The sequence below is a fragment of the Hylaeus volcanicus genome, chromosome 4 (assembly GCF_026283585.1).
Source record: "Hylaeus volcanicus isolate JK05 chromosome 4, UHH_iyHylVolc1.0_haploid, whole genome shotgun sequence".
Taxonomy (NCBI): domain Eukaryota; kingdom Metazoa; phylum Arthropoda; class Insecta; order Hymenoptera; family Colletidae; genus Hylaeus; species Hylaeus volcanicus.
In genome coordinates this window covers 1,374,628-1,394,423 of record NC_071979.1, presented here as the reverse complement: position 1 = coordinate 1,394,423, position 19,796 = coordinate 1,374,628, and the positions used below count along the sequence as shown (strand labels likewise).

General features: G+C 33.9%; 1 protein-coding gene and 1 long non-coding RNA gene across 2 annotated transcripts in view; both read left to right on the top strand.

Annotated features, from left to right (window-relative positions):
- The first annotated feature begins 4,372 nt into the window (after window positions 1-4,372).
- LOC128874765 (uncharacterized) lies at window positions 4,373-5,390 on the top strand. The gene is made up of 2 exons (XR_008456693.1): window positions 4,373-4,529; window positions 4,957-5,390. It is a non-coding gene; the product is annotated as an uncharacterized LOC128874765 (long non-coding RNA).
- Window positions 5,391-7,713: 2,323 nt separating this feature from the next.
- LOC128875115 (midasin-like) overlaps window positions 7,714-19,796 on the top strand; it is a 66,070-nt gene continuing 53,987 nt past the window's right edge. Inside the window, exons 1-11 of the mRNA XM_054120472.1 lie at window positions 7,714-8,284; window positions 8,643-8,869; window positions 8,942-9,181; window positions 9,423-10,456; window positions 10,564-13,263; window positions 13,347-13,788; window positions 13,866-14,229; window positions 14,321-14,638; window positions 14,749-15,048; window positions 15,142-15,366; window positions 15,651-15,779. Coding sequence (XP_053976447.1) covers window positions 8,204-8,284; window positions 8,643-8,869; window positions 8,942-9,181; window positions 9,423-10,456; window positions 10,564-13,263; window positions 13,347-13,788; window positions 13,866-14,229; window positions 14,321-14,638; window positions 14,749-15,048; window positions 15,142-15,366; window positions 15,651-15,779 — 6,060 coding nt within the window. The 5' untranslated portion in view covers window positions 7,714-8,203. The remainder of the gene's footprint in view (window positions 8,285-8,642; window positions 8,870-8,941; window positions 9,182-9,422; window positions 10,457-10,563; window positions 13,264-13,346; window positions 13,789-13,865; window positions 14,230-14,320; window positions 14,639-14,748; window positions 15,049-15,141; window positions 15,367-15,650; window positions 15,780-19,796) is intronic.

Here is a 19,796-nt window from a genome sequence, read left to right as displayed (position 1 = left end):
GTGGTTCCGGGGGGTGGAGCGATTTGAAACAATTTTTCCTTAGCGAGAATGGTGTTCGAGGCTTCGTTAAGGAGATATTCCAGAAACAAAAACCCCTGACCAATCAGAGCGCGAGTATGCCGGTGCAGCGCCTGCGAAGCCTACGCTACTGCAGGCGCTCCACCGGCATACTCGCGCTCTGATTGGTCGGAGGTTTCTGTCAAAATCTCCTTAACGAAGCCTCGAACACCATTCTCGCTAAAGAAAAATTGTTTCAAATCACACCCCCAAAACACCCCATTCATTTTTGGGACACTCTGTATTGTTGCAAATGGGATTATCAGGAATACATGTGAAAGGATTGATTGCGTTTGGTAAATTGCTTATTGAGCTACACCAGAGCATAGCAATTTTGCACCAACAATGGTTTCAAACAATGGAAGTGTCATACATTTTTGCAAATGGGAACATCACGAATTCATCTATCATGAAATGCGGAAAATTCCATCTCGATCGGTTAATTCCGTGCCGAGTTTCAGCAAAGAAAAGGAATTTTGCAATAGCAATAGTTATAAACAATTAAAAAATTCATAAGTTTTTGGAAATGTGATCATCGCGAAAACCTGTACGGCAGCAAAATGTAAGGGATTTCGTCGATTTTAGGCCAAACATACGTGAAATAGTACGCTCTTTGCGATAAAAAGTGATATAAAGTGGTAAAAAACAAACTAAGGACAAACGTTTTGTTATGGGACCAAATGGCAAATGCTCTTCTAGATGCAAGAAGTTTCAATCTGATTGGTCCATCCGTCTCGGAGTAAGAAGCAAGACAAAATTTTTCTGTTTTTTAAAAAAAAACGGTTAAAAAATGACAACTCACAAAATGTTTCTTTTACGCGACCAACTGGAAGAAATATTCGATAAGATGCAAGAGGTTTCACTCCGATTCCTTAAGCCATCTCGACGTAATCGGCAAGCATACCTAAAAATCACGGCCTTTCGTAAAAATACGGGTAAAAAATTACAAAATCGCAAAAAGTCTTGATAGCAAGATCACCGGGGAAACATGCTCTACAAGATACTATAGGTTTCATTCTGATTGGTCAAGCCATATCAGCGTAATCGACGAATATACATTAAAAATAAAACAAAAAAAAATATATACATGTCGAATTGAGTAACCTCCTCCTTTTCGAAGTCGGTTAAAAATAATATTAACTAGTGTTTTGAAAAGGTCTCATAGCCAGCTTTCACAGTGCATGATAAAAAATGAGGTGTTCCATTAAAAAAATCATGTTGACCTTGACGTGACTTTGACCGGTCCTTTGAAGGTCAAACGGACACGATCGTTCAATAGAATTTTTGAAACCCTAAAACATTTATCTAAACCATTTTTTTCACAAATATTCCATTTTGGAAATATTTGACTGTTTCCATACTTTTGGAGCACCCTGTATGTATCTACATATACATGTGTTATACATATGCATACAAATGTAATAATAGTAATATATGTATACATATATTATTTCCGTTTACTTATTCGCTCATAAATTTATATTCTCCCATCTAGATTGCGTTATTGAGTTAATTAACTTTAATTAATTAACTAAAACTTAAGTTTTCTTAAAAAAACTACTGACCGAATTAGAACAAAATCTAATCAGCTCTAAGTTAGATTGATACACATCGATTGCATCATCGATCATTTTGATCTCGCTATTAGTTTTTAGAAAACGTTAACGAAAAATTTGTTTAGATACGTACGTACATACATACATCCATATGTGCGCACACACACACATAAACACACGAACAATTTGTTAAAAATAGGCTAAAATTACTCCAATAACCTTGAAACATGGACATCTGCTAAAAAATCGATTTTTCATTTTAGGGGCAAATACAATAACTTCCCTATAAATCGGGAAGTTAATTATAATGACATAGCATTTATATAATACACCGGGTGTCCACGTAACACATTTTACAATTTCTCAAGTACTTGCGATAATCTGACAAAAAATAATTTCAGTAAACGTTGATCAGTTTTCGATTGGCTATACAATGCAATTAAAAACAGTGTGGAAACAATTTCTTCTTTTAGTATTGTCAAGGTCACCTTCATGTTTTTAAATGGCACTTTGTATTTTTGACTTACAACAGTATTATAGCCCGTGTCAAGACGAATTCAACTAGCCAGTGTACCTAGGGATGACCTTGAAGGCAAAGAAATGAAAATTTCAAGAAAAAATGATGATCTGTTTGAATAACTTGTGTTTATTATTAAAACTTGAAATTACATTCAATTCATTTTCTTTCCAATAAAGTGTAAAGGCGACACTGCGTAACACAATGTCAAATTCGGTGCTTTCCAACTATGCACAGCTAAAATGCTGTATTCAACACTGCTGCCATTCAGACCCTAATGACAACTAATGTAAAGTGACTTTTCCGTACTTTGGTGGTACAATGAAGAAACTAAATAGCGTATCAGCCACAAACTGATACTGTTTAAGAATATGCATAGATGTCCACGGCCTGGAAGTCAAATGCTTGGCATGGCGATGAATAAGAATTATTTTAAAATGCAAAATAATGAAAGTGTACTCGTATTATCAGCTTTAAATTGACAAATTATCTAAAAGCTTGTAGGAGGAAAGGTATTGACGTCGAACAACCTTAGAAATAATTTAAAACACAATACAATGGAAATGTACTCATATTGTCAGAGTTTTAAATTGATAAATATGTGAAAGTCTGTGAGAGAGGAACTATGGATATTGATGATTAAATAAATACATTTATGTTTGAATAAATAACGCGCTTTGAATAAAAATGCGTTGATACCCTTTTAGGATTACTATTGCATGGCACTGACTCCAGTACTACTATTACGGCCTGGAAGTCAAATGCTTGGCGTGCCCAGGCAAGGCATTCTCAGATCATCAATATCCAAACTTTCTCTCTCGCAGACTTACAGATAAATTACCAATTTAAAACTCTGACAATATGAGTACATTTTCATTGTATTGCGTTTTAAAATATTTCTAATGTCATTCATCGACGCCAATACATTTTCTCTCACAAACTTTCAGATTTGAACTCTCACAAAACTTTCTAGTTTACGAGATACATGATTAATCAGAGTACGAAAATATGTAAAATTCTACGAGAATGGCAAATTTTGACAAATTTTGATTAATCATACCTCGTAAATCGTAAACTAGATGGTCAATTAACTCAAGATTTCATATGACTATTTCTTGGCAATGGCACACATGTAAGTATGATTCTTCGTAATTTTTCCGAAAGAAATACCTTAATTCTATAAATTCTTAACCTATTCACGTATTCTATACAGTTGCGCGGATGACAAGAGTTCAAATCCCCAAGGCAGTGATGGACATTCGTGGGATTTTTCCTTCGAGGTATTCCTTTCTGCGCATGCGTAAGTTGACGTCACAGCTACATGTCGTCTGCTACCATACATGTATCCGAACCGCCAGAGGAGGTGCATTTAAGGGGCCTGAGCAATTTTCCCGCGTTTTTAACGGACAAATTAAGTACAAGAGTGTTAGTGTTCGTGAGTGTAATATTAGGGAAAATTAAAAAAAAAATGGATAATGAACCGCAGCCGTCCACGTCAGGAATCATCGAGGAAAAGAAGAGGACATTATATTTTGTTTCTTACTGGGATCCAATGGTACCCTAAATTCTAAGTAAGTGTGTATTCGGCAGTGAGGACTGCAACGCTCACTCCAATGCGCATGATCAGGAAAAATCCCACGAATATCCATCACTGCCTCAAAGTACAACTTTTTTTTTTTAACTAATTGATCTTTTTTTATTTATTACATTTTAACACATAACGACACTTACTTATTTTCTAATAAACTTTAAATAAAATATCTTTGTTTGTGAGAAACTATAATAAATAAATAAATAAATAAAATATTTCAGGGGGTTTTAGATAAAATTTAGGGTTTTTTTTAACTAGCGTCAGGGGAAATCGTTCTGTACTGGTTGGTAACACTGAGTACCAGTGATGGACATTCGTGGGATTTTTCCTGATCATGCGCATTGGAGCGAGCGTTGCAGTCCTCACTGCCGAATACACACTTACTTAGAATTTAGGGTACCATTGGATCCCAGTAAGAAACAAAATATAATGTCCTCTTCTTTTCCTCGATGATTCCTGACGTGGACGGCTGCGGTTCATTATCCATTTTTTTTTTAATTTTCCCTAATATTACACTCACGAACACTAACACTCTTGTACTTAATTTGTCCGTTAAAAACGCGGGAAAATTGCACAGGCCCCTTAAATGCACCTCCTCTGGCGGTTCGGATACATGTATGGTAGCAGTCGACATGTAGCTGTGACGTCAACTTACGCATGCGCAGAAAGGAATACCTCGAAGGAAAAATCCCACGAATGTCCATCACTGGGTCAACTTTTTCGACGCGCATACGCGACTGGAAGCAGAATCGGGCATCACAGATCACGGTAAGGATATCGCAAATGAAATGGACGCTACAATGAAGAGGTACGTAGCAATGACAATAAAATTTAATATTATTACATTACTTTCAATTTATTAACCTTCTATTTTTTTTTACTTTAGACATGAACACTAAATGGCAGTAGAAAATGTAACTAATAAATAATAACATACTATTCAAATACTCTTTTAGTTACAACTTCTTTTGTTAAAAACGTATTACTAACTTTTTGCCTGTTGACACATGGATCGTATACGACCAGTACTTTTACGATCAAAAAAATTCGTTTTTAACGTTCGCCCTACAATTTTTCAATAATTAGCAATAAAAGGGTTTAAATTTTAATTAAAATATTTTAACAATTACAAATAAACTGTTTCGTTGTACTTTTTGTCTGCAAAGTTATTTATTCAAACATAAATGTATTTATTTAGTAAATGTTTTTCGTTAATTGTTTATTAATTTTTGTAGACAAATTACGAGGACATGCTGCTCGATGATGATAATTTTTAATTATTATCAATGATACGCGTACAAACATCAAGTCGTCGCAGCAGCCGCTGCTGCCTCAGACGCCAGTCCCACCGTTGCCATCGCAGCAGCCACTGCTGCCACAAACACGGCCCTCGTCGCCACAACCACAGGCACAGCCCCTGCGACCGCCTCCACCGGCTACACCATGGGTGGCCACGCATGTAGAGGCAGACCATCCAAAGGAAGCGGAATTGATCATGAGGATTCTTGTCCCATGAAAACAAGAATAATAGAACACGATTATACAATGTTATTACCTGTACATAATAACACAACTCAAATACCATCAACTTTGAAAAATGTTCACAGCATTTATGTACCAACAGAAAGCATTGTGAATCACATATCAATAAAAGAGTCTTCCAATAGTTTATCAGTAGAAGAGTCTTTGTTTACCTATGTTAGTGGTGTTAGAGACTCTTTATCATATACTATAAGTATGGATTTCAATTTCTCAGATAAACATTCCCTCTATACAGTAGAAATTGCATATTCATCTGACTTAGAAAAAAGCAAAGACACAAGTGACAGAAACTATGAAAATATGAATAAGTTAAGAAATGAAATTATAGAGTTAAAAAGAGAGAAAGCTGTACTTGCAGTTCAATTGTCAAAAAATTGTGTAACAATTGTATAAAAAACTTAACGGAAGATTTGGACCAGACCAATTACATGCTTTAGCCAAAAGGAGCAATGCTAGAGGAATGAAATGGACAAACGAAACAATTCTTCGAGTCTTAAGACTGTACTTTGCATCCTCTGTAGCTAGATATGAATTAATTTCCAAAATTCAAATGCCTCTACCATCTATAAGAACTCTTCAACAGTGTCTTCAACACATTCATGTCAAACCAAGAATTTTTACAGAAAATCTTCAATGTACTTTCATTCAAAAGCGATGATACAAATTCTCAGGAAAAAAATAGTGTACAAGTATTAGCAATGAGATGCCTATTGAAGAAATAGTTGAATTTGATCTAGATATTAAAAAATAATATCCTGTTACATACATATTTGTTGATAATGAAAGTATAAAAAGAAACGTATAATGAAACAATTGATTATACCAAAGTTATAATATTTATTTTCATACTAAAAGGCAAAGGGAAAGATTATTTGGTTAATAACAGAGTAATATACAATTAAATTTATGGTTAGCACTTGTAGTACACAATATTCTGCCACTTTTACATACACTGCCTTTTTGAAGTGATCTTTTGCAAATGCTTATGAATAGAAGAAAAAGTTATTTCAAGATTCAAATAATAATTTACTCAGTTACCAAACAGGTAAAAAGGATACATGCAGAATTTAAAAAACCACGTAATTGACATTTGTTATAAATGTTTGTACATATATGTATATTAATCTGTAATATTTTAGAAATTTAATAAATTATTTTGCAATTAGAAGAGTCATATGTTTCTCTTAATTAACAATCCCAGACTGTTGACTTACAAAGATAATGATGTTTTTCTTATTTTTAAGGTTATTTATTGGATTGAATCAGAATAACTAGTGATTATTCTATGCATAAAAATTTATGATAAAACAAATCTAAAAAAAGTATAAATAAACTATCCAATGATTGTTTATATTATGTAGATATGTCTTTTGTAGAAATCACAGAAATAGTGCATTAATAATTATTTTATGGTGTTTTTGTATGTCCTATATAATAATATGTACAATATATATATTAATTATATGTGATTGATACATAGTAATACTTTTATGTAGATATGTAGGTAATAATGAAAATTAAAAGCAAAATTGTATGGTGAATTCAAGTTATATTTTACACAAAATATATAATTCATGATCATTTTTTTAACTGTATAATATAAATATTACATTATAAAATATCAGGGTGTGCATCAAATTCTTCTTTAAGTCTTCTTTCAATCACAGGTAGAGAAATATTATTGACCTGAACATTGAAACTGACGTATACAGGTTTTGAAAGTTTCATTGAAAGTCTCTTAGCAAGGTTGTTTGAAGTTTCGCTAGCAATAGGTCCAATAATCTTCGTTGTAACTGGTTCTTTTGAAAACCGTGATTCAATTGCAAATGACAAATCATTCATCACATTATCACGAGAATCACCCACCCATAAATAAAGACAATTATCCATCTTAACTGTATGACAGGCAAGTTTTATGTGACCAACTTCTGCCACAAAATCGTGGAATTTAAAACTACATTCATTTTTCATTTGCCCTTCTTTTAGATTTTCCATATTTTTGCTAGTTTTTGTACTTTCCCACGGTCTTGGAATAATTTTAATTGTATTCTAAAAATTGCTGGTAATAACAATCAACATTCTACGAGGCTATAATCTCAAAATTTTAAATTGTTCTATTTACTAACAACAAACACATAGCAAGGCAATAATCATGAAACATAGAATAATGACAGATAGTGGAGGTTTATTCAACGTGTCTGGACCATGAAGACTGTATAAGGAGATCTAACTCCCTAGGAAAGTTACTAGAAAACTTTTAGGGAAATCCCGAACTTGAAGTTATGAATATTTCGTCCGCTCGCGGCGCAAGTGCGCACAGATTACGATATATATATACAGTAAAATACAGGGTGTCCCAAAAATGTTGTAACACCTTGAAAGGGGCGGTTCGGGAGGTGATTTGAAACAACTTTTTCCTTAGCGAAAATGTTGTCCGAGGCTTTGTTGAGGAGATATTAACGGAAAACACTGACCAATCAGAGCGCGAGGATGCTGGTGGAGCGTAGGCTACGCGCTAGCCGGCTTCGCTCATACGCTACCGCGGCCGCTCCACCAGTTAATATCTCCTCAACGAAGCCTCGGACAACATTTTCGCTAAGGACAAAGTTCTTTCAAATCACCTCCCGAACCACCCCTTTCAAGGTGTTACAACATTTTTGGGACACCCTGTATGTGGTCGTAGAGGCAAACGAATTTCCGCTATGTCATCTAGGAATGATGTGAAAATTAATTTGTCCCTAACATAAATAGCGGTACGCGACAATACAAATTCATAATATTCTAGGTTTTTTTTTTTTAATGAAAGGATAAACTGCACACCAAACAACACACTAACCAACTTCAGATGATTCCGTCAAAAACACGTGCTTACCTGGGCATTGATTTCGAAGGTCGCTTAGAGTTGCACATGTTATTCAGTTTTTATTATTTTTTTCAAATATGCTTCTACAAAGTTTAAAGACTTTTGTTGAAAGAAAGGAAACTTACGCACAGAAACTTGCGTCCTATAGAAATTATAAGGTAAATTAAATTTTCTATACGTATATTTAAAACAATTTTCTTTTAATTTTTAAATAATAATATTTATTTTCCTTTGATTCCTGTTACCATTATCATTCCTTATGCTGTATATTTAAAATGTATTATTCTATATGTTATTTTGTAATGATATCCTTTAGTATCACTTTATGTACTTAAAATTATAATATGTATATTGAATCAACTATTAGAAAAATCATGTTTTCATGCAATTTTGTTTAATTATAAGATATATGGATTTTTATATATTGATTTATTTTGTCTGTTACTTTCACTTTTAACAACTATCCAATTTAAAAATACTTTCATAGTAATTTTGGAATTTTTTATGATTTTGTAGGAGCTGGACAAGAATGATTGCGAAAGAATTGTAGATATTTTGTGTGAGTTTTTAATGGATCTAGAATGTACAGACGATGTCGCAGAATGTTTTCCACAATTACTACCTGCATTAGTTTCTGCAAGTATTTCTATAGACAAGGTCTCCTTTAATGATGGAGATGGACTTCATAAGTTAAACTCTGTCATTCTGGGAAAACTTGGTAGCAAGAACCGTGATCTATTGACGTATGTATTTTTATATTTATGTAAAATATTACATGAATCATTAATTTTAAAAATAATATTATTCGTTTATAGATTCATTCTACAATATTTTGATACAAATCCAGCACCATTTGAATCCATAGAAGATGACTATAAGCCTTCTTTAAAGCGGCATAATAGAAGAAAAATAACAACCTTTCCTGAAGTTTCTGATCATGATCTAGTAACAGCTTGCTATGACATTCTATGCAGTGCACCAATACATTTTATTTATACATGGAATTGGTCCAAATTTTACAAATATTTAACATTTAGTGATGAATATGTTAGATGGTAATACATATTATTTATCTTTATATAAACTTAAATAATGTAATATTAATTTGCATATTATTTGTATTAGCTGATATATTAACTAAAATCAAATTTGATATATTCTATAATAGAATGAAATGTATAATGCAAATTGAAAATTTCTTATTTGTTTTCTTTTTTAAATTTAAATAATAATTACACATAAACAAAATCTTATTTATGGAAACATGAATAGAATAATAATTTCTATTATTTTCAGGATGGCAATGAATTGTATTGCTGTTGTACTAGGATTGTCAGAGTCTTGCTATTTATCTCATATGAATGATTTCCTTTCAAAGAATCAACAATTTTCTATTAAGTGCAAAGAAGTTAGTCAAAACAATATAACATCTGCAGAAACCGAAGAACTAGATCAATTGTTTAATGGTCTATCATCAGTAATATCTATCGGAGGAGTTCTGCTACCAGTTTTTAAGAAATTGAAACACAAAAATAAATTGAATTTAGTTTCGGTACCATCTACACGAAGAAATTTACAAAATTTAGCTTTTGCGGTATCTTCTAACAAATGTGTATGTTTACAAGGTGCCGTTGGTTCTGGAAAGACTGCATTAGTAGAATTCTTAGCACAGGCAACAGGCCATGATACCCAAAATTTTGCAAAGGTGCAGTTAGGTGATCAAACAGATTCTAAAATGTTATTGGGAATGTATAGATGTACTGATATTCCTGGAGAATTTCTGTGGCAACCTGGAATTTTAACAGAAGCCGTGTTGTCTGGCAAGTGGTTACTTTTGGAAGACATTGATTGTGCTCCAACAGATGTTATCAGTATTATTGGACATCTCATGGAAAGTAAAACATTGTCGGTTCCAGGGTACAGAGATTGTGTACATGTAAAAAGTGGATTTCAGTTATTTGTTACTATGAGATTAGCATCAGGAGGGGGACAGAAGCCACTCAAAGTGTCTATACCATTCCAGAAAGATTGGTCTTGCGTTAATGTGGAATCTTTATCCAAAGATGAACTTGTAACAATTGTTCAAACTTTATTTCCAGTGTTACATACAGTGGCCACAAGAATGATTGATGTATTTTTGTTGTTTTCTGTTGGTAATCACAAAGATGATATTGTGAATAGCGTAAGGAATGCTAGGCAAATCTCTACAAGGGATTTGATTAAATGGTGTTCTAGGGCTGTTGTTGACTTCAATGTATCATCACCTGTATCTGCACTGAAGATTTTTCAAGATGCTTTGGATGTTTTTTGTTATTCTGTGCCTAATTGCGGTATGTAGTCTATTTTATTCTGGGTATATTGTTAACACACAAAACAGTGAGTTAATACATTGTCGCTTGTATGAATCTTAATTAAACTACTGACTTTGTTATTTCAGTGCAACGATTAAATTTGGCAATATCAGTAGCACATAAGTTAGGTATTGTAAAAACAAAAGCAGAATATTTCTGTGAAATGCACAAACCATCGCTAAATCTTCATAAGGAAAGTCTTATGGTTGGCAGAGCAAAGTTAGAGATAAAAAAATCTGAACGTGTACAAATGCAGCCAAGAAGCTCGAACTTTTCTTATACTAGAACATCTGTATGTCTTTTAGAACGAATAGCTAGCTGTGTTATGCAAAAAGAACCTGTTCTTCTAGTCGGTGAGACAGGAACAGGGAAGACGAGTTGTATTCAATATCTTGCACAGATAACAGGCCATAAACTGATAGTAATAAATATGAATCAACAAAGCGAAAGTACTGATTTACTCGGTGGTTATAAACCAGTTGATTTCAAGCTTTTTGTTTTTCCAATTCGCGAAGAGTTTGAAATTTTATTTCGATCCTATTTCGCGATCGAACCAAATCAGAAATTTCTGAGTCACATTGGTCATTGTTTTGAGCAAAGAAGGTGGAAAACACTGACTAGTTTAATGATTCAGAGTACTAGTGCAGCGTTAAAAAGATTAAGAACAAATTCAAGAAATCGGGATGCAGTGGAGCTTTTAAAGAAATGGGAAAAAATAGCACAGAAATTGGAGAAACTTCAGACTCAAGTGCAAAGTCAGTATTCGTTAGCATTTTCTTTTGTGGAAGGTGGTCTAGTGAAGGCATTGAAAAATGGAGATTGGGTTTTATTGGATGAGATCAACTTGGCTACTGCAGAAACATTGGAGTGTCTTTCTGGACTGTTGGAGGGATCTTGTGGATCATTATCTTTGATAGAGCGTGGAGACAAAGAACCAATTAAAAGGCATTCAGATTTTGTAATTTTTGCGTGTATGAATCCTGCAACAGATGTTGGAAAGAAAGATCTTCCTGTAGGGCTCAGGAATAGATTTACTGAATTTTTCGTCGACGAAATTTCAGAGAAATCAGATTTGCAACTTCTAACAAGCTCCTACTTAAAAGATTTAAATCTTCCACCAGAGAAAATTGAGAGTATTGTTAAGTTTTATTTAAATATCAAAAAAGAAGCTGAAACTAATCTTCTTGATGGAACTGGTCATAAACCGCACTATAGTTTACGAACGCTATGTCGGGCTCTCAGTGTATCCGCACAAAATCCTTGTGGAAATGTATTGAGGTCTTTATATGAAGCATTTTGTTTAAGTTTTCTAACGCAATTGGATAGTAATTCTTATCCATTAGTACAAAGAATGATTGTGAAGGCTATCTTGGGTGATAAAACTGCAAGTGCAATTCTTGGAACGCCAATCCCAAGGCCGCATAATGTATTTACTGAACACTTTACATCCTTTGAAGGATACTGGATTCCTAAAGGTGATCTCAAGCCACAAATACCAGAAAATTACGTACTTACAGAAACGGTGAAACAAAATTTAAAAGATTTAGTACGAGTAGTTTCCATTGGAAAAATGCCTGTTCTGTTACAAGGTGATACTTCTGTTGGGAAGACTAGTTTAATAACATATTTGGCCAAAGCCTCTGGACATATCTGTGTTAGAATCAATAATCATGAACACACCGATCTGCAGGAGTATGTTGGTACTTATGTAGCCGATTCTACTGGAAAGTTAGTTTTTAAAGAGGGTATTCTAGTAGATGCGATGCGTAAAGGATATTGGATAATCTTGGACGAGTTAAATTTGGCACCCAGTGATGTTTTAGAGGCTTTAAACAGAGTTCTTGATGACAATAGAGAACTATACATTCCAGAAACCCAACAATTGGTTAAAGCACATGACAGTTTCATGCTCTTTGCTACTCAGAATCCTCCAGGATTATACGGTGGAAGAAAGGTACTTTCACGGGCATTTAGGAACAGATTCGTTGAACTACACTTTGATGAGATACCACCGAAAGAGCTTCAAATAATATTACACAAAAGATGTAAGATGCCAGAAACATATTGCAAACAAGTAATTAATGTGATGACAGAACTTCAAGTTCGAAGAAAGAGCACCGCCACGTTTGCTGGAAAGAAAGGATTTATAACGCTTAGAGACCTATTTCGTTGGGCTGAGAGATATCATCTTGCACCTGAGACTAAAGGTACTCTTTACGATTGGAGTCAACACTTAGCTGATGAAGGGTATTTAGTCTTGTCTTCGAAGGTCCGTCATCCAGAAGAATGTTCAGAAATTATACAGGTTTTGAAAAAACACCTAAAAAGAAACGTCGATCCAAATTCTCTATTTTCACTTTCCGAGAAGACTTCACCTGTGACAAAACCAATTTTGGAATCTCTTCTGTCGAAGAAGGTTACAGGATTTGAGCACGTAGTCTGGACATATCAGATGCGCAAAATGGCAGTACTTCTTACAAAAGCTTGTGATTTCAAAGAGCCAGTTCTGTTGATTGGCGAGACAGGAGGTGGCAAGACCACAGTTTGTCAACTTTTGTCAGTGATCAAACAACAAGAGCTCAGTATTGTTAATTGTCACATGCATACAGAAGCTTCCGATTTTCTTGGAAGTCTCCGTCCTGTTAGGGAGCATAAAGAAAGTCAGAAACTATTCGAATGGGTGGATGGCCCTTTAGTGAAAGCCATGAAAAATGGTGGCTTCTTTGTTGTAGATGAAATCTCATTAGCTGATGATAGTGTTCTTGAACGATTAAACTCTCTTTTAGGTAACTGTTACATTAATTTTACTATTTAAAAGAAAATTTATTACTTTTTTTTTCGTTACTTGATAATTTGTTTCTGTTTTTAGAACCTGAACGTAAACTTTTGATTGCTGAAAAACCGTCAACTGAAAAAAACGCAACAGTTACTGCAAATAAAGATTTTATCTTTGTTGGGACAATGAATCCTGGTGGCGATTATGGCAAAAAGGAACTTTCGCCAGCCCTTAGAAATAGGTTTACTGAAATTTGGTGTGAAGGCAGCGTTTCATTAGATGATCTCAGATCTATTATGGTACACAATCTACGCGATAAATTCAAAGAAAGTGTTTCCACAGCAATAATAGAATTCCTTAAATGGCTACAAAGAACAGAAATAGGGAAGAAGCTTATCGCGAGCGTTAGAGATGTGCTTACGTGGGTGAATTTTGTTAATTGTTGCCAAGGATTAGAAATAGGAGATGCTTTCTTCCATGGTGCAGCGTTAAGCTATATTGACGGGCTTGGAGCTGGTTTGACTGCCACAGAAAAGTAAGCAATTTGTTACTATTTCCTTATATGTTTAAAATGATTTAATTGATCTTGTAACAATATCTTCTGCATTTTAGTTCAAAGAAGTTTAAGCATTTCAAGGATTCTGCATTGAGGTTCATTGAATATCAAGTACAAAATACATTAAAGTCCAAGCTGTTGTTGAGCTGCGAGAAGTCTGATGTTGAATATTATGAGGACAAATTTGGAATGCCTCCGTTTTATGTGAAAAAAGGCGATGAGCAAATTCCAGATGACCTAGGATTCACTTTTAAGAGTCCAATGACCAGAATAAATTCCTTAAAAATATTGCGTGCTTTGCAATTAAAAAAACCAATTATATTGGAAGGTAGTCCAGGAGTTGGGAAAACTAGCTTGGTTTCTGCACTTGCGAGAGCTTCCGGACACCGTCTTCTTAGGCTGAATCTCAGTGATCAAACGGTAAGCCTTTCTTCTTGTAGGAAAAAAGAATGTTCAGTTTCATCACGTAATCACTATTATTTTAACTTTAAATATTTTAAACATTCTATAGGATATTTCGGATTTGTTTGGAGCTGATTTGCCAGTTGAGGGTGGAAAACTTGGTGAATTTTCTTGGAGAGACGGTCCTTTCCTAAGAGCCCTAAAAAATGGGGATTGGATTCTTCTCGACGAATTAAACCTTGCTTCGCAGTCAGTTCTCGAAGGACTAAATGCTTGCCTTGATCACCGTGGCGAAATATTTATTCCAGAATTAGGAATGACTTTCGTTGTGAAAGCAGGAACTCGATTATTTGGTTGTCAGAATCCTCTCCGTCAAGGTGGAGCTAGAAGAGGGCTTCCGAAGTCATTTTTGAATCGTTTTACTCAGGTGAGGTTTACTTCTTTCATTAGTACTGATAATAATGTTTAATTATGTCATTACTCATACTTTAATCTTATTGAAGGGGTTAATTAAAGTTATGATTAAAAATTTTTTAGGTTTTCGTGGATATTTTTAAACAAGACGATTTAAAATTCATTTTAAAAGCCCAATTTCCAAAGTTGCCAGAAGAGTTACTGAATAAAATGATTATGTTTAACGAAAAGTTAAGTTCTGAAGTGGGAATTACATGGGCACATTCGGGATCTCCTTGGGAGATGAACCTCAGGGATGTTACCAGATGGTGTGAAATAACCATGGAAGCTTTCGAACGGAACTCATCAAAAACATTTAATCCTGGAAAAGGAGCTCAATTACTTTACGTTGACAGAATGAGAACAAAAGAAGATAAAGTTAAGGTGAGATATCTATAATCAGTGTTAATATTTTCACTATTTTGTATTATTACAAGATTTTCATTGTAACTTATTCAACATATTTTGAAATCATAGGTGATTGAGATATATGACACAATATTCTCATTGAACGATTATCCTTTGCCAGACCAGAAATTTCCAATTCATTTGACGAAAGAAAAGGTTTTCTTAGGGGATGAAATATTAGATCGGAGTGATTCTGCGGTGTACGAGGATGACGATTTGCTGCTTCTCAGAGAACAGAAAACTACCCTCAAAGGCCTCGCACAGTGTGTTAACATGAACTGGATGGCGATTCTTGTAAGTACCTATCGAAGTATTTAGCTGTTATAGTTATAAAAGACCCCGTTTCCCTTATTTAATATATTCTTGTCAATAACTTGTTTCTTTTGCTACATTTATGAATTGAATGTTCAATGTAATACTTTAAAACTATTTACTTATATTTACTGAATAACAATATCATGTAGTGTGGCACTATTATAGAAGCTAAACTACAAAAAATGTCACGAACTGTTTTTGTTAGAAACGATTATACAGAACAACACAATTTATTTTGACAAAATGTGCTAATTTTGCCATAGATTGGGGAATCCGGAAGTGGAAAAAGCAGTCTTGTGCGCCTTCTTGCAAATTTGACTGGTCAGAAGCTGAAATCAGTCGTAGTACATTCTGCGATGGACACTACAGAAATTTTAGGCGGCTTCGAACAGGTAAGTCTTTTTCCATTTACATATTTTATAAGAAACTCTTACAAAATAGACCAACTAGTTCTTATCTTATGCAATTGTTATTTACGGGGCTTGGAACATCACAAAATGAAAAAAAAATCACTTTTTTTTTAAATTAAAATTTAAACAATTCTGAACAGTTCTACGCAAACAGAATTGAATTTAGAGCATTGGACGTGGTAAACAAATTTTTTTGAAAAGAAATTCAATTTTTTTTCACAAAATTTCTTCTTTTCTCACAAAAAAGTTTGGCGATACGAAAAAATGAAAAAAACGTAATAAGACTGTAAAAAATATAAGGAAATACAACTGACAACTTTCTCGAAGAGAAAACAATGACAGTCAAATTTACTTGAGACTGGAGACGCGGTTGAGAAAGTTGTCAGTTGTATTTCCTTATATTTTTTACAGCTTGATCGCGTTTTTTTCATTTTTTCGTGTCATTCAACTTTTCTTGTGACAAAAAAATTGTTTTACCACTTTCAGTGCTTAAATTCAATCCTGTTTGTGTAGAACTGTTGAGAATCGCTTCAATTTTAATTTAAACAAAAAAGTGACTTTTTTTTATTGTGTGATGTTCTTTAATAGAAGCCCTTTAATAGAAGGTTGTACAGCTATTTTTATATTTTTATGAACCAATTGTTCATCAAAACTTTGACTTGTTTACTGTTAAAGTTAAACGCATGAATGACAATTTACCCACTCTACAATATTTTAAAAACTGAATACATTTCTTCACAGTACTTCTATTTGTATTTATTAGTATTTTATTCCCCTGTCAAAAGTAGCGAACGACGAAGGTTTAACAAACAATTTTCTATTCCTATTTATTGATATTAGTATCTTTATTTATAGAATTTCCTTGTAAACTACATTCGTAGTAGAAATTTGATTGCCCTTTAAAAGGATGTTTTTACTGCCATGGATAATAAGGAGCCTAATATCTTTTAATTATAATCACAGTTTTAGTTCAATTTTGCATCATGAATTTGTGAATATTCTGTATCGGAAGTTAGTCTTCGAAACTTTCCTCTGGGTCTAAGAAGCTAAAAAGGTTTGCGTTATTAACATGTCTTATCTTACTCAAAGAAACCCTACGGGTTATCAGCTATCTATTGATCCAGAGATTGAGGTGACCACGCTATTCTCTTCGAAATTCTCTGCAATTACATCGTTATTAAATATGCAGCTACGATTTTATGTTGAATATTAAACCTTTTGTAATTTTATACTGTAAAATTAACTTAACATATTTATCCTTTGGGATATTCCGGAAGTCGTGATTTGATTTAATTGTTGATACCAAATAGGAATGTACAGTTGAAGCTTAGAAGGGAACTGTCTCCAACTGTCACACTCCGATTTTGATCAAATTTATGTGGTAGGTAGTTCTCAAAAAAATATTTGACACGTATTTCTTTTTATCGGCAATCGTCCATGTTGAAGGGGTGAAAACAGTCCCTAAATTTGGGGGTGAAAACCATGTTTTTTTAAATATCTAGAAAACTAGAGGAGCTAGGACAAAAATTTTTTGTTTAAAATATGCCTTTTTGAATGGGTGATTTGTTAGTATGATGGTGCCATGCTTTTGGGATGTACCATGGCGATTTTAATACATACAATTAAAATAAGACAAATACATTTTGTCTTATTTTGCATTTAGCATATATCTCTAGGGCCGCTATTAAATTTAATGGTAATGATAGAGAACAGGTACATCCTCATCGATTTCGATGATTTTTAAATATGTTGTAGAAATCAACATTTTGAACAACTTTTTCCTATACATATAACCGTCACTCAGCCTCATTTTCCGAAAAAGTTGTTCAAAATGTTGACTTTTACAACATATTTAAAAATCATCGAAATCGGTGAGGATGTACCTGTTCTCTATAATTACCCATGTAATATGTGTCTTTTCTTGTCTTATTTATATAGCAACCTTTGCACCATTTTCTTTTTCGGTTGCCTGTTTCTGATATTCTCACCAATTTGTGATGTTTTAAATTGCCAGAAAGCTTCTGTAGTGGGTCAACACGAGGGGTTCGGGACGTTGTAGGGATTTCAGTGTTCTCTTCAATATTTGACATATTCTTATCTTCTATCCATATTTTCGACAAGATCATCAAAAACTCGTAAAACTTAAGTTTTCTATTAGAATTTACATTCAAAGTTTCATAGAGTCTAAAAGCATTGAACAATCCAGAATTCATTAAATAGAAGACAACTTTTGTTGTCCACTTCTTTGTTTTCCTATATAATGGATAATAACTCAAAACATGATTTACTCTTTTCATATGTTGATTGTACTCTATGATGGATTTTGGCTTTTGTACCAGGCATCCACTTTTTTAATCAGTTTTACCTGTATTGACAACATTACCATTATGAATGATTGAAATCATGCGTACATGTCTTACTTTATTTGTATTCCATAATTGTAGGATTACTTCACATTTTTGTTTAAATGTGGTTTCAAATATTTTTAATTTAACATTCTTAAAAATCTCAGGTAATCCTTGATTTGGCTTAACTGTATCTATACTCAACTACAGTTATGTCAAACTATTTTCCACTATTTTTTGTACTCTTATACATCTGAAAGTTTTGGGTATAGTATTTGTTTGTTTCTGTAGCAATAAATTCAAACAAATCATCTCCTACAAACATACTTGCAATGTTTTATACTTTATCAGGATTCGTGAAAAATATATTTGGTCCTGGTGAACCTTCAAAGAATTCATTATTTCTGGGTCGATCAAAATCTGATCATTTGAGATCAGTATTTTATCACTCTCTTTAGAGTCACTTGAAAAGTCCATCTCTTGTGGATTATACTGTACATACATAGGAGTGTCTACAATGTAGACAACCTTCCTTGGTTCATCATCCCCTTTTTAACCGACTTCGAAAAGGAGGAGGTTACTCAATTCGACATGTTTATATTTTTTTTTTTTCAATCAGTGATTCAACGGCGCTTCTTTTAGGTGAAATATACTATATTACTACATTATACATATATTTGAAAACAAGGACCAGTTTTTATTAAAATTACTTTATTGAAAGATATTAACATGTTGATGTATTGTTTAAAATTTGATAAACAAATATATATTATTACAAAAATTAATATAATATTATTAGTGAGATGGCTGAGCTTGGTGTAACGAAAATTATTTTTTCGTATTTGGTGTCAGATTTGTCATCAGCAATCTTAAATCGTCGCGGTCCACTATTGACAAACTGTTTCTTTTCTTTGTTGCTAAATTGTTGATTACATTGATATTTACAAGATTTGTTGAACATTGAAGATATTTGTTAAAACATGCGTTCGAAGATTTTTAGTACACATTAATCAAACTTTTCGCGCGTTCTTGCGAGTATTGCCCAGGGGGCGGCAGTTGGTCCTCAGTATTGGAAATAAAGGCCGTTAATTAACTATTGGCCGGTGCCAACTTCACCGAATAAGGAAAGTGACTCAGGAAATAAATACACACAGTAACAATTAATATTTAACTATAATAATAACGATACTGGATAATAAGTGATTCGTCTGAACGCTACGACACGACACAACGGAGTGAATGCCGAATGGTCGTCGTTCTCCACTCCACGCAACCGACAAACGCGTTCAAACACGCGCATGCGCGACACGGTACGCTTTAAGGCGAATCCCCACACACTCCCCCCCCGAGTTCTTACGACACAAAAGCTTACAATTATGATATACAGGGTGTCCCAAACTGTTGTAACACCTTAAAAGGGGTGATCCGGGAGGTGATTTGATTCGGTTTTCCGTAGCGAAAATGTTGTCCGAGGCTTCGTTGAAGAGATATTAACGGAAAACACTGACCAATCAGACCGCGAGTATGCCGATGGAGCGCTCGCGGTAGCGTATGAGCGCGCCCGCCTAGCGCGTAGCCACGCCCACCGCGGCCGCTCCACCAGCATCCTCGCGCTCTTATTGGTCAGTGTTTTCCGTTAATATCTCTTCAACGA